This window comes from Macaca fascicularis, chromosome 10 (genome assembly GCF_037993035.2).
Source record: "Macaca fascicularis isolate 582-1 chromosome 10, T2T-MFA8v1.1".
Lineage (NCBI taxonomy): Eukaryota > Metazoa > Chordata > Mammalia > Primates > Cercopithecidae > Macaca > Macaca fascicularis.
In genome coordinates, this window is record NC_088384.1 from 115,631,857 (window position 1) to 115,646,566 (window position 14,710).

General features: G+C 53.0%; 1 protein-coding gene across 4 annotated transcripts in view; it reads left to right on the forward strand.

Moving 5' to 3' along the window:
- Positions 1–2,056: 2,056 nt before the first annotated feature.
- The window catches only part of PHACTR3 (phosphatase and actin regulator 3), a 271,324-nt gene continuing 258,670 nt past the window's right edge, over positions 2,057–14,710 (forward strand). For 2 of the 4 annotated variants that reach the window (XM_005569489.3, XM_074005622.1), the window contains exon 1: positions 2,057–2,198. In XM_005569489.3, the coding sequence (XP_005569546.1) occupies positions 2,090–2,198 (109 nt within the window). In that variant the 5' untranslated portion in view covers positions 2,057–2,089. Of the gene's footprint in view, positions 2,199–3,856; positions 4,063–14,710 lie in introns of those variants that run through there. The other 2 variants (XM_065523361.1, XM_074005623.1) reach the window with 1 other exon arrangement.

The window sequence follows — 14,710 nt, forward strand, 5'->3', positions numbered from 1 at the left end:
CCCCTGATACATCCCTGTCCAGGCTCCTCCCTCTTCTGTGTTGTTTTGATTCTGAGCCGTGTAATGGCCCTGGATGTTCAGACCGTCCTTCTCAGGACTAGTGGATAACATGTGCTTCTCTCTCCCAGTCCAGCAAAGTCCCAAATGTGTGCCTCTGTGAACCAACTTTTCTGGCCCAGTCTCTGAGGTCAGGTGGACGATCTATGCTGGTTGGTTGGACTAGGTCATGAGCCCTCCCCTGGAATTAGGGAGGGGCCCTGGGTCCACAGACTGGGGAAGGAGGTTTCCAGCAGGAAATGGAAATGCTATTCCCAGCAGAGTGGGACAAAGGCTGCAAAACACATGGTCCCCGAGTGACCAGGGCCAATGCCTGTCCAGTCACATTCCAGCCCAGGGAGGGCAGGGCAGATGGGTGGACAAATAATCTCAATGGGATGCGGTGCACGCCCAGTAGAGTGTGCACATAGTGCTGGGAGCCTGCGGAAGGGAGATCCAAAGACCTGGGGAAGACAGGCAGGGAGGCTGAAGGATTAAAGTCTTCAGAAAACAGGCAAACACTTAAGCCAGGTCTTGAAGGTTGGGTAGGAATTCACCAGGGCAAACCAATGAGCTGGGCACAGAGCAAGGAAGCACTGCAACACTGGCCAGGCGTTGAATCCGGACGCTGCACCTTTCTCACTTTCTAGGCAGGTAACTTCACTTCTCTGAGCCTCAGTTTCCTCCTCTAGAAAGGAGGGCCTGATGATAGTGCCTCTCTCCAGGAGCTGATGGAGGAGCAAACAGGATGAAGTAGGAGGGGGACTGGATAGGTGGACTAAGTCCCAGCTTTCACGGAGCTTGCCTTTTCTCATCCGTAAAGTGGGCACAGTAACAGCGCCCTCCTCAGTGAGTTTTCTCAAGGTTCAGGGAATGTACGCTTAGCGCAGTGCCACCGGGTGCTGGTTGCCAACTGTTACCACCGTTCAGCAGTTCTGAAGATGAGGCTGAGAAGTCTGGGCAGGAGATGCGGGAAGCAGGCAGGCTGCCAGCGAGGAGGCAGGTGGCTGGGAGGCCTGGCTACATCCCAGTCCCAGCACTGCACTGGCAGCTGTGTGGCCCACTGACTGCACCTGCTGGGGGAGCCGCTGGGGGATGGAACGGGGGTTCCTAGTCCCTTAGCAGAGTGCACTTTGAAAGCCTTCAGTGGTGGAGGAGGGGAGTGGTGTTCCTTTGGGGCTCTGAGGACCTGAGTGTCAGGAGGAGGTTTACCCGGAACTCTGCTGGGGAGACCTGACTATGTGGGTGCTGATGGGGACCCTGAGTCCATCTCAGGCCAGGATCCTGCCTCGAGGGCAGGGCTATGGCTGCAAAAACCTCAAAGTCAGTAGAGGCTGCTGAGGCCTCCAGAGAGTCACCCCCACCCCTTCATGCCCAGGTGCTGGTGGGTGGACAGGGCGTTTTGTGAGAGAGCGCTGGGAGGGTCGGGGGACAGGGCCGGCACAGTTCTAGTTCTGGAACTGGTTGGTGGTTACAAAAGTGTCCCCCAAGCAGCACTCATTAAGCTAAATACGAATGTTTTGTTTCATAGCAAAAAAGGTAAATATATGGGGTTTATTCGAAAGGCAGCCGTGGTTCCTGCCTCCCACCGCCCTTACATTAAAGGCAGCCAAGGAGTCTCCAATTTAGGGAGCTCCAGACCCCGCTCAGTCTCGGCCCATCCCACTTCAGCCCCAGCCCATTTTACACACCAGACCACTGAGGCTCAGAGAGGCCAAGCGACTCGCCCGCCGCCCCACAGCGGCTCCAGCGCTGCTGCCTGTTTACAGCGCGGGGAACCGGTGGCTACACCTCCCGCCCGGCTGTCCCTTTAACGTTTCTAGGGCGTCCCTGGAAGGCCCCGGGCGCGGCGCTGAAGTCTCCACTCCCGCTCCCGCTCGCCCGGGCCAGGCTGCGGCTCCGGGCGGGTCAAGGTCACAGCGGCGCCCCTCGGAGCCCCCGCCCGGCGGAGGGGCCGGCCTCGCGTGGCGGCGCCGCCCCCGGCCCTGGTCCCGGTCCCGCCCCGCCGGCGCCTCCCCGCGGCCCCCGCTCCGCTCCGCGGCCCTCCGGCGGGATGCGCGGCCGTGGCGGGGGGCGCGCCCGCTGTCCTGCGCCCCTGCGCTCGCTGCTGAGCGCCTTTGGGGCCCGGGACGCCGTTGCCACCGCCCGAGGCCCTGCGCAAGGTAAGCGCGCGCCGCGGGGAGGGAACGCGGGACGCGGGGACCGGGGTCCCGGTCGGGCACGAGGCGCTGGGGGACGACCCCTCCTGGACCCCTTGCCCTTGGCCGTTGCGGGTTGCCAGGATGCCCGCTGCGCCCCCAGCCACAGAGGGTCTCGGGCTTCCCCGCTGCAGCAAAGTCGCCAGAGTCTCTCCCTAAACAAGGGCAGTGCCCGCAGGCTCAGAAGTGCTGGCGTTGGGTTAGGCAGTCTGGGGTTTGGAATTCCCCTCTGCCAGTTGCAGGAGCCTGTGCGCATGGCATTTGACCTTAATGCGCCTCAGTTTCTGCATCTGTAAAATGGGGGTGATCCAATACCTGCGTCTTGGGGTCAGCAGTTGGGATCATATGGACAGCGCTAGTCACTCAAGGGAGGGCTCTGTGCTTGTTCGCTCTTCTTCCCCAGGGAGGGCCATGGGCCTCCACCCATGTGGGTTGGCCCCTGGCCCCCTGCTGGGCAGACACCAGGCCCCGGAGAGGGTCCAGCTGCAGTTCGATGGGGTCTAGGAAGAGGGGCCTGAGGAATCCAGAAAATGGCCAGGGCCCCAGCTGGGCCAGGAAAGAGGAGTTGAGGATGGGGAGGGGCCTCAGGCCTCCTGGCGACAAGGCTAGAGTGTTGCCTGTGCTCAGTGACCATGGGTGCATGAGTACCAGGTGTCCAGCAGGCAGAACCCAGAGTGGGGTGGAGGAGAGCTAGGTCAGTGTTTCCGCCCTTGGTGAGGATACCGGAGGCACTTATTACAGATTGTTCCAGGGGCCCCACCCAGGTCTGCCCCTTACAATCTCCTGGGAGAATCTGTGTTTTTAACCAAAGCACCAGGAAACTCTGGGATCAGGCCATTCGGGAAACTCTGGTTTAGATCCATCAGTGGTTCTTTTCAGTGCCTCGAAAACGGGTTGATCCTGCTTTCCCTTGAAGACATTTCTGGTTGTCACACCTGGGGGAACGCCACTGGCACCCAGTGGGCAGAAGTCAGGGACACTGCTAAGCATCCTGCACTGCCAGGAGCCCTCCTTCCCCTCAAGGCAATAATGGTGTAGTCCACAGACTAGTGCTGGGGTTGTTAAACCCTGAGATACAGGGATACGTGGAGTCACAAAGTCAAGAAGGGGGGACATGGGGATTTGGGGGACACTTGAGAGCCCACTATCTGCCAGGCCTTCTGTGGTGCCCTTGGAGGAGAAGCTCATGGCAGAAGCTTAGCCCAGGCACAGAGGATGGGCAGCTGAATCCACTCATCAGGAATATTGAGCACCTACTGAGTGCCAGTCCCTGTGCTGAGTTCCCAGGGTGGAGTCAGGAAAGAGAGGGAGATGAGGCCCCTCTAGGGTGTCCCCCTCTAATGGGGCAGAAGTCCCTCCCCCAGTGCCTGCACAGAGTAGGTGCCCACGAGTGTCAGTGTCCTCCCCTACAGCATCCCTGTTTTTGGCAATGCATGAGTACTAAGCACAGTGAGTACTAAGCGTATTCTGGGTTGAGTACTAAGCGTATTCTGGGTTGGATTTTGGGAAAGGGCGTTCCCAGTCCTAACCTTCAGCAGCTTGGCAGCGTGTTCAGGGCCACCAGGAGCCCATGTTCTGCCTGCAGTAATTACGCAACTCCTCACCTGTTCCTTGTGCTCCTCAGTCGTTGGGCATTTTTAAAATAGTTCTGCGGCCTCTGTCTAGGCCTTGATGGATGGATGGCAGGCTCAGCCACTGCTGACCCACTTTCCCCAAGGAGAAAACGGAATATTTTGTCAGTGGGTCAGCAAATGATTATTCATCATTGAAAATGCTTCAGACGCTGATCTAGATGCTGGGATGCTGCGGGAAGCAGGGAGGCCTCGAGGTGAGAATTCACTTGGTGGCACTGGGGAACAGGAGGGTGGTTGAGGCTGGAAGCCCATGAGCTAGGGGACTGGAAGGAGCTGAGTTTGGGGAGGTGGCCCATGGGCCTTGGCCTCCATCATAAGCCCCTAGGGGTTTTACATGTGCAACCTGAAGCCACTGGCAGGTTCTAGGCTGAGGAATTGCATGTCCCTCAGTGTCTGAGAGAAAGCTCCTCGCGGCTGCTGTGTGGCTACAGGTTTATTTGGAGGTTGTGGCAGCAGGGGAGTTACCAGCTGCTTGGAGGACAGGATGGTGCCTCAGAGATGGAGAAAGTGGGAAGCACTGGGGCATTTCAGTGGCAGGGCTGATAGGACCCGCTCATGACTTGGGTACCCTAAATCCAGGATGCCATGCAGGTCTGGGGTCTGAGCACCGGGTGGATGGTGGTGCTGTTTATGGAGGTGTGGAAGGCTTGGTGGGGGAGGAGGGAGAGTGGTGGGGGGCTTCTGCAGTGCATTCCTTCACTTTCTGTGGAGAGGGGAGGTCTGGGAGAGGAAGCATGCATTCCGTACCGACCATGCTAATTTGGAGGGGCCGTGTACCCTGGGCCATTGCACGTCGGAGTCTGGAGCTTGGGTCGGTGGTTGGTCTGGAAGCTCCAATCTGAGATTCATCAGAACGGGACTGGCACTTAAAGGAGGTCACTTGGGAGGGGCTGAGGCAGAGGGAGTGGCTGGGTTCCTTGGTTTCAACATTGCATGTCAATGTTGAGTCAGATAGGACCCCAGTCCAAACGCCACGTTTTGGTTTGGAGCAAGGGTCCTGGTACCCAGGGAAGAACCAGGCTGTGTGCCTACAACTCTTTGGGCACTCTGATGCCAGACCTCGAGAAGGTCCCTTTGCCTTCGTTCCTTTTGGAACCAGGAGGATCTGTCCAGCTGCCACCTGAAGCTCGGCTTCCCTGATTTGTGTGGCTACTTCCTTGGAGCTTGCTTGGGAATCTTAACTCTCACCCTTAAAGGGGTAAACTGCTATTTCTGGGGCCAGGGCTGCATTACTTTAGGAACAAATTAACCACTCATTCTTCCAGACTTCGAAGTCTGATTTCGAAGCGCTGACTCGTAGTGGGTTATTTCTGCACTAAATGGGATTTTTTTTTTTCCTATTAAACATTTTTTTTGAAGGGAAAGGCGTGATCGATGATATCATGACATGTCCCAGCTGATGCTCATTAAAAGTTGTGGCTTTAGGGGCTGCAAAAGACAGTTTGAAATTTAATGCCTTGTTTCCCTGGCTCAGCTCAGAGTTGGGGCTGGGCAAGGCTCCCTGAAGGCAATAACTCTGAAGACCCAGATTGGGTCTGGAGTTGCCCGATTCTTTTGAAATCTTAATGACAACCAGCTGGACTTAGCAGGCTTTTCTGGTAGCAAGTGACTGAAATGGACTAGACACACAGAAGCAAAGGGCCATCTGTTAATTCAGGAAACTGGGCGTCTGTAGCTCCAGCTAGCCTCTCCTTGTCTGTCCCGGACTCAGGCTGGGTCATGTCACTGACCCTTGAACCACTTACTGGAGTGAGGGAGTAGGGAGGACTGGACGGCTGAGACCTAGCTCACTGTCTCCTCCAGTCCAGAAATGGAGCTGGCATCCCTGCCATAACCATCCTGAGACTTCCAGCAGGAAATCAGGAGGATCACAGAAGGAGATGGGTGCTGGGATCACAAACTCCAGCATGGCAGTGCAAGGCTCACCTGACCTGCAAAACCCGCCGTGCATTGCAAGTCACCCTGCAGCCTTCAGTTTTCTTTCATGTGACCAGTGGGTGCTTGGAGGCAAAAGGCAGTGTCATGATGTCCTGGCAGCTTGAGAAGGCCCTGGGAGAGGTGTGACCCAGCTACACATCTTCCTTTCTCTCCTTTCCCCGCAGGGTGCTCAGGGCACACCTGTGAGAGCCAAGAACCTCCCCACAGCCAGTGGCCCCTCAAGTCTGCTTCTCCTTCACCTGCTCGGAATCTCACATTTTCTCACCACTTATCCCAAATCCCCACGCAGCTGTCACACCATTACCAGACTGCTGTCTGCTGGTGAACTTTGCCGATGACCAAGCTGATTGCTCTGTTTTTGTTTGAAGGGAAAGGAGTGATCCCCAATCTTTCGAAATGGCCTAGGGCCGGGCGCAGTGGCTCACACCTGTAATCCCAGCACTTTGGGAGGCTGAGGTGGGCAGATCATGAGGTCAGGAGATCGAGACCATCCTGGCTAACATGGTGAAACCCCGTCTCTACTAAACATGCAAAAAAAATTAGCTGGGTGTGGTGGCGAGCGCCTGTAGTCCCGGCTACTTGGGAGGCTGAGGCAGGAGAATGGCATGAACCCAAGAGGCGGAATTTGCAGTGAGCTGAGATCGCACCACTGCACTCCAGGCTGGGTGACAGAGCGAGACTCTGTCTGAAAGATAAAAAAAGCCTACCCTGTACTTGGGACTCCATAAATATTTTATTGGATGAATGAATAATGTGGTCTCCAACTCAGGGGATAAGTTTTTCTGGAAAAAAAATTACTCAAACACATACACGTATATATTTAATTACACTAGTACATCATGAATACATTCTCCAAGTGAGAAATTGAAAACATTGCAAATAAGGCTCAAATCCCTCTGGAACATGAATCCCCCCCACCCTTCGCCCTTCCCCAGGGAAGCCACTGTTACCATTCATGGCGTTTCCCACCAGACTTTCTTGACATAAGCGTGTGCTTTTTAAAGAAATGGCATCACACAGCACTTCTCGTTGTGAAGCTGTTTTCATTCTGCAGTGTGTCTTGGAGATTTATCTGGCTTCATAGGTTCTGTCTAATTGCTTTAGAATATTCCATGGCTGTTTTCGCCTTTCTGCTATCGATGGCCATGGAGGACCTTCTCAGATCCTGTCACAGGCTGTGCTGCAGGGGCCAACCTGCATGAGGCGCTGGACGCATCTGTATAAGCATTTCTCGGTAAGGCACATCCTAAGAATGGAACTCCTGGGGCTTAGGATGAATGCATTTTAAATTTAGCCTGCTATTGCCAGACTGTTTCCCACAGTGGCTGTGTCACTCCCAACAGCAGTGTCGGAGGTACCCGTTTCTCTCACCAGCACTTGATACATTCACATTCTGAAATTTTGCCAATCCTCCAGAGAAGTGAAAATTACATTGTTTAATTTGCATTGCCTTGATTGCTTGAGAGTTTTTCTTACGTGACTTGGCCATTTGGATTTCACTCTCTGAGCGTTGCCTCTTCATTCACTTTACCCTCTTTTTCCAGGGGTCATTCGTGTTTTTCCGAGTGGTTTGTGAGCACCGTTGATCTGGTCTGGAACTCGATCCTCCACCGGCTGCAAATATTCATGTCCTGTCTGTTATGTGTCTTTTCACTTTGTTTATGGTGTGCTTGGTTGAATAGAAGCTTTTAGTTCTGATGTGGTAAAATGTATCCAGCTTTTTCTTTGTTTTTGCTTTTTGTGTCTTAAGAAACCTTTTTCTGCCTCAAGTTTAGCGTGAACAGCTTTCCTCAGTGTAGCAGGGAGGGTCCTGGTTTTAGCTCTGAAAGTCCTGCACCCCGAGAAGTCCTCAGCCCGGGGCATACCAGGATGGCGACTCAAAAACACATCCCTCCACGTTTCCTTTTGAGTCTTGTATAGCTTTTTCTTTGCATTTATTTTTCTTATCTACTATAACATGTATAAATGAATAGTATGAGGTTGAATACAGGGTTTTAATAAGGATTACAGGAGTCACTGGGTTTAACCCAGGGATCTATTGATTCTGGTGGGGATTCCTAGCCCTGAGTGAGTTGAGTAGAGGGAGGAAAGGTGGTCTGGGGGTGGGGGCAGGTCCAGTCAATTTACTTTACCCCTGACTGTGAAGTGGACCGTGGCTTCCGAACCAAAACTCAGAGCAGGTTTTGGGCAAAAATTGGTCTGATCTGGTAGCCTACATGGTTTTGTTGATATGATTGACAACTGGCTTTCCCATCGTTGCTGTGAGTCCCAGGTTGACAATTTTCCAAGCAGGGATCAGCTGTGTGGAGCAATTTGGATGCTCCTTCTCGCAGCCTGGCTGCTTTCCCAGGGCCGGCCCCAGGAGGGAGGCTCCCTGCGTGCCCGCCTACACGAGCGGCCTCGGACTGACTCTCAACAAGCCTAGGGCGCTGGCTTTCCCAGAACCCTCCTCTGATTCGGGATTTATACCAGACTTCGGTAGCGGTTTATTTTAAGGAAAAACAGCAATACACATCCCTTGCATAGGACTCCTGGCCTGGGCCGGGGCTGGCTGGGATGTGGGGATGAGAAGACCGGGGGTCTGGCCTTCTCTGGGCTGGCCCGGGTCTGCGTTGTGGGCTTTGTGTTGGGCAGGGGGAGTTGCCCTTTGGACGCTGGTGACCTTGTGGCCTAGATTACCTGGAGCAATGTCGATTTTGTGTGATTATGGTATTTTCAGGAAACCTACTTAGGTGCACCAGTCACCAGGGAGGGTTCCCGCGTGGACCTGTGGAAGGCCTTTCCTGGAGGGAATTCAGCAGCTCTTGGGCCTCACACTGCGAAGTGGGCCAGACCGGGGGGCTCTCTATGGAAGGTTCCTGGGCCAGGCATTTTAGTCACAAACTGTGTGGGCCAAAGGAAACACAAGTGAGCGAGTGGGCAAGAAAGTGTCGTGTGGTGCCCTGTGTGCAACAGGGCAGCCCTGACTCAGTGCCTCAGTGCCTTGGGTGGTGCTCTTGAGGACAAATGTGTGTGAACGTGCATGAGAGTATGAGGCTGTACATGAGTGCGCGTGCCTGTGTGTGCCTGATTGTGTGTGTATGCATGTGTGTGTGAGGCTGTGCAAGAGTGTGTATGTGCCTGTGTGTGAATGACTGTGTGTGAGGGTGTGAAGCTGTGATGAGTTCATATGCCTGTGTATGTTTGTATGTGTGTGTGAGGGTTGAAGCTGTGCAGGAGTGGGTTGAAGCTGTGCAGGAGTGTGCGTACCTGTGTGTGTGTGTGCATGTGTGTGAGGGTGTGAAGCTGTGCATGAGTGTGTGAAGGTGTGCATGAGTATTACATGCACAAGTGTGTGCATGAGCAAGTGTGTGCATGCGTGTGTGCGTGCATGAGTGTATGTGTGCATGCGTGTGTGCGTGCATGAGTGTATGTGTGCATGCGTGTGTGTGTGTATGAGTGTATGTGTGCATGCATATATGGATGCTATCTCTCTCAACCTAGTGTGCCAGCTCAGCACAGCCCTGCCCTGACCAGAGGCTTAGGAGGTCCTCCAGCCCCCAGCCCTTAACTCTCCATCTAAGCCAGTCCTCCACCTTCACTCCCTGGCCTTCACCCGTGCTGCTCCTCCTGCCGGAAGGCTCCTGGCCTCCTGTGGAGTGTACCCATCTGTCAAGGCCCAGCAATGAGACCTCGTCTGTGAAACCTCTCACCCCCCATTCTGGGGTGATATTTCCCCCCTGTAAACTCTTACTGTCCAAATCTCTTCTTCATCTAAGGATACCAGTCAGATCGGATCGGCACCCCCACCCCCTCAGCAGCCTCATTTTAATGTAACCACCCCTTTAAAAAACGCCTTCTCCAAATATTGCATTCTGTGTCACTGGGGATCAAAACTTCAACATGTACATATTAGGGGGAATACAGTTCAGCCCCTGACAGCTGGGAGCTCGGCTAGGGCCATGAGCTGGGCCTTGGATCCTTTCCACTCTGGCTTTTGCAGAGGCAGCGTGAGGTACAGAAGTGAGCAACCCACGAGAAACAGACTCAAGTTCTGTCACCGCTTCTGATCTGACTTTGGATCAGTCTCACTCCTGCCTCAGAGTCGGCCCTCTCTGACTCGGGCTGAGGTTGGCATGAACCCACCTCTCAGCGGGAGGCTGCAAAGCCACACTGCGAGAAGAACACATGAGGTTGGAGGTGGTGTTGTGGCCATTTTTGGGGAAAATCCCCAAAAATGTGACCGCATTAGGAGGGACCCTCAGATGCTTGTACCTGGTTTCTGGCAGATTTCGCCCCAGGCCCGTTTTTCTTTGCTGGGTGTGCTTTGCCTGCTGCTGCTATAAATCGCAGTTGTGAGTACAGCTGCAGCCGAGTCCTGTGAGTCCTCTAGTGAATCACTCAACCTGGGGGTGGTCATGGGGACCCTCAGCACAATAATCATCCTGTTCACTCTCTTGTTAATGATCCATCTTCTCCACCAAAGGTAAACCCAGGGCAGCAGTGACTGGCTCATTTTTGTGTGCAGAGCATGCAACCCATGCCTGGCACCTAGCAGGTGTGCTGTAAGCTCTGTGTCCAACGGAGAGCGTGATGGGGAGGCGATGGTGGGGAGGTGGGGTTGGTGGCAGGGAGGCCTCCTCTCCTCATCCCTGAGCAGAGGCCCTTCTTGCGGCTCACAGTAGTTTCTTCAAGTAGTGTCGCTCTGACATTGAGTTTTTCACTTCTCCCTAAAGGACAGCCATGTAGCAAAAAGAATCTCCTAATTTAGCAACATGATCTCTCTCAAGTTACAGGAAGTGGGCATGTGGCCTCTTTGCGTGAGTCTCTCAGCGGTGGAAGCTGGCTCTTCCTCCCGAAAACATGTCATATTTTTAGACCGTCTTGAATGATTTACACACCTTTTCTACAAGCAGACCTGGAGATGGGAATGTGCAGGCCTGCCTGGACGTCTTCTCCAATACCCACCCTGTGTGTTCGTGCTGTCGCCTGACAGGTGCCCTTGGTAGCCCTTCTTCATCCGAGCTTCCATCCAGGTGGCCTGCCCTGCTCTGTGGCCAATCTGCCTCCTGGAGGCCGGCACAGACTTCCTGCCTCCCGCACATTGCACATTTGGACCTAAGTTCATTGCCACTCACCCAGAGGGCAAACACTAAAAATAGACTCTCTTCACTGCATGAGGTTTCTAATACAAGCTAAGGACTGTGTCTCTCCACTTACGAGTGTCCGAAACAGCTGTATGAACTGCACATTATCCATTTTCCGTGACTAAATCCTCTTAACAACCCTAATTCACTCTAATTCCGGTAACCAAGACGCTCCTGCACTCGAGGCTTGGTGCATGTTTCGATTTTTATTTTAATGGCTTTGCTATCTGTGCCTTTTCCTATAATAATCCATGAGAAATCATGATAAATTAACTCCATTATGTTTTTACTGTTTGGTTAAACATTGCGATAATAAAAAATAAGGAAATATTCCTCTTATTTGTAGATTAATGTGATTTCTGACCTAGAGTATTGTGGTCACGGGTGACAGTGCAGAATGTTGTACACTGATCATTTGCGTTGTTTGCTTGGGAGTCACTGCAGTGGGCGATTGGAGAGCAGCCACCCTACAGTCACTGTGCAGGGACAGTGATAGCCACACCAGCCAGGACCTGTCCTCAGTCCTGCTCACTCATTTACACATCTCTGTGGGAGGTGGGCTCTACCTGGTGTGACCCCATTTGACAGGTGAGGAAAACCAAGGTTGAAAGGGATGGAGTAACACGCCCAAGGTTATAGCTGGTGAGCTGAATTTGAGCCTGGACAGTCTGCTGGATTCTTGGTCGTTTTGTGATCATGTCTGTCATGAACCTGGATTTATATTATATCCCTTTGGTTCTGGAAAGAGTCTGACAGCAGGTCAATGCTTGTTGTTACTGCCTGCTTTGGAAGCCCTTAAAAGATGCCCCAACTCTGGCTGTCCCTGTGGGGTGCCTGTCTTGGAAATGAGCAGGCTGCTGACTGAAAAGAGCCTTTCTCTGCAGATGGGATGTGGTGCCCCACAGGTGGGACCCCGTGTGCCCTACAGGTGGACACTGGGGTGGTTCTCTCCACCTGTCCTCATCTGTGGCTTGTTCCCTTTGTTAGAGTCTTTAGTTGATGTTGGATATGAGCACACCTTTCTTCTGAGGATGGTCTAAGCAGGGTGGAGGAGATGCAGGTTACACAGAGGTAAAAAAAGGACCCTTGGGGCCAGGGGGCAGGTGTGGGGTGTCCCCAACTCTGCCCCGGGTCCCAGTGTGACCTTGTACATGTTCACCCTTCTCTGAGCCTAACTTTCCTGGTGGATGGAATGTGATTCCCAAACCAGTGTTCACAGCCGGACAGGAGGATCACAGGAGAGATGTCTATCGCTGCCAGAACAATTTACCACCAACTCAGCAGCTAAAGCAACACTGATTTATTGCTACACACAGCCTGTGGGTCAGGGGTGCAGGTGGGCTTGCCTGCTTCCCTCTCTGGGTCTCCGCAGCGCTGTGCTCTTTGCCAGACGCTCTGGGAGAGAATTCACTTCCTACTCATTCTGGTGGTTGTCAGAATTCAGTTCCTTGAGGCTGTAGGACTGAGGTGCCTGTTTTCTTGCTGGTTGTCCGCTGGAGCCGGAGCTGGGGCTAGGGCTGGGGTTGGGGCCCGGGTCAATTTGGTTCTCAGCTCTAGAGGCTGCTGCCTTCCCTGACTGATGTCCACCTTCAAGGCCAGCGAGGGTGGCTGAATCTTCTCAGTCTTCAAATCTCTCCTCCCTCCCTTCCACCCTGTCCACTCCTGCCTTCCCCTCTTCTTCCTAAGTGATTCCATGAGGCCCATCGGGTCTTCCAGGTTCATCTCCATATCTTCAGGTCTCCTGATTATAACCCTGATCCCAGCTGCAAAGGCCTTCACACTGGTGCCTACATTGTGTTTGATCAGGTCACCGGGGGTCAGGAGTCCTGAGGGAATGAATGGCTCTCAAATTCTGCTGTCCATACTGTGGGTACGTGGCTGAGGGCTGCTTGGAGGAACCTCACAGTAAAACAACCTCTCACTTACACAGCACATAAACTCCTATGTGAAACTCTGATTTGTAGCACTAATAGTGCACAGGAAGTTTTTTCATTCATTATAGATTTAGCTGCAGGGGGCTTTTGATAAAAAGACTTGGTTGAATATTGTTAAAGTGAATATAGTTAGAACAGATCTGGGATCCGCTCCCTCACTCAGCATTTCTGTCACCCCTGTCCCAGTCCAGGCTGCCCCATCTCTCCCCGTCGGATGCAGCAGCCCCGCACCCCTGGTCCCCGGGGCCATCTCTGCTGTTGCCCACTTTATCCTCTATCTGGTGGCCCCAGTGCCCTTCCAGGAGAGGTCAATCTGCTCTCAGCTCTTCCTGGCTGGAGACCCTCCCAGGTTTCCTGTTTCTCCCAGGATAAAATCCATGCTTCCACTCATGCTGGGTCAAGTCCTGAGGTCAAAGGTCCAAAGGTCAAGCCCAAAGGTCAAGTCCTTTGAGTCCTGAGGCCTGTCCCCACCCTCAGCCTCCTGCCATCTCCCAGTACTGCCCCACCCCACACCCCTGGCTGCTTCTTAGCCCCTCCAACTGCCCTGTGCTTGCTAGTCTTGCCCCTACCACCCCCCACCCCCATGGCCTGGCCCCCATGCCTGGCACAGGCCCTGTGCTCAGTGAATACTGGTTGAATGAGTGAGCACATGAATTGAGGAATGAGAGACTCAAATGATCAAATATAAAGCAGGGCCTGCATCTCAGGGACACTCCTCCCGCCTGGCGAGTCTGCGGTCTTCAGGCCCGTTGCCGAATGAAGGCTCTATTTCCCATCTTTGCTGTGAGTCCCAGGTTTCCATGGGAGCAGAACCTGCCTACCTTGTTCTAATGTCTGCACCTTCACACCCAGCTGCTGATGGCCCTCCAGGGCCCATCCCCAGGAACAGGGAGGCTCCCTTTATGCCGCAGTGTGTAGACTCACAGATCCCTCCCAAGTAGCAACTGAAAAGAACTAGCAGGGTCTGTGACCCCAAACTGCAGTCTGAAGTACCAGGTGTAATCTTTGTCGCGTCCCAAGTTGTGCGACGGCAGAGCCCCCTGCCAAATGGAGAAGTGAATGTTATTCCCCCGTAGGCTTTGGAAAACCCTTGCACAATTATTAATATCTCAGAGTGAAGGCTGGTGAGGGCGCCAGAATTTAATTGCCTACATAATTGCTTTCCCCAAATGCGAAATCCCGATGGACCCACCAGCTTCAGTGTGCACATTGGTTTTAATGAATGGTGGGCGCCAAGAGAGATCACAGCTTCTGTGCAAACACAGACAGCCGTCACTATTTATAGGTTTGTACAGGTTGATTCTTGGGATCATCATTGCTACGGCTGTAGAACGTATGATCTATATTTAAAGCACTACCTGTAAGCCTAGTGCTATGGATTTTCTGTAATTTATAGCTCAGGCTACGAGGCTGCTTTTGAATTGTTACTCTGTAAAGTACTTAATCTAGAGTTGCTGCGATGGGGTGCTGGTGGCATGAATCTGCGCTGTGGTGAGTCCACAAGCTCCATGGACTCTGCTGGGAAAAGAAACAACTCTCTTAAGTATATAAATCCAGTAAACATAGGAAATGTACACATTGCATTGGCAGAAGGAGAACATGTTTGGGTGACAAAGGGCATTATTTAAACATGAACGATCTTCCTTTAAAGGTTAAGGAAGAAAACACCTAATAGTGTGTACAACAATGCTAATTCTAGAAGAGGGTTATAGATTTGCTCTTTTATTTATTATTAACATTCTAATTATATAAATATCTCATGAGCTCCTCCTCCTGGCTAAAATGAAAGCATTTTGAGTAGTGGCACAGGGAGCTCGGACAGTTGCCATCGTGGAGTCCAGGCC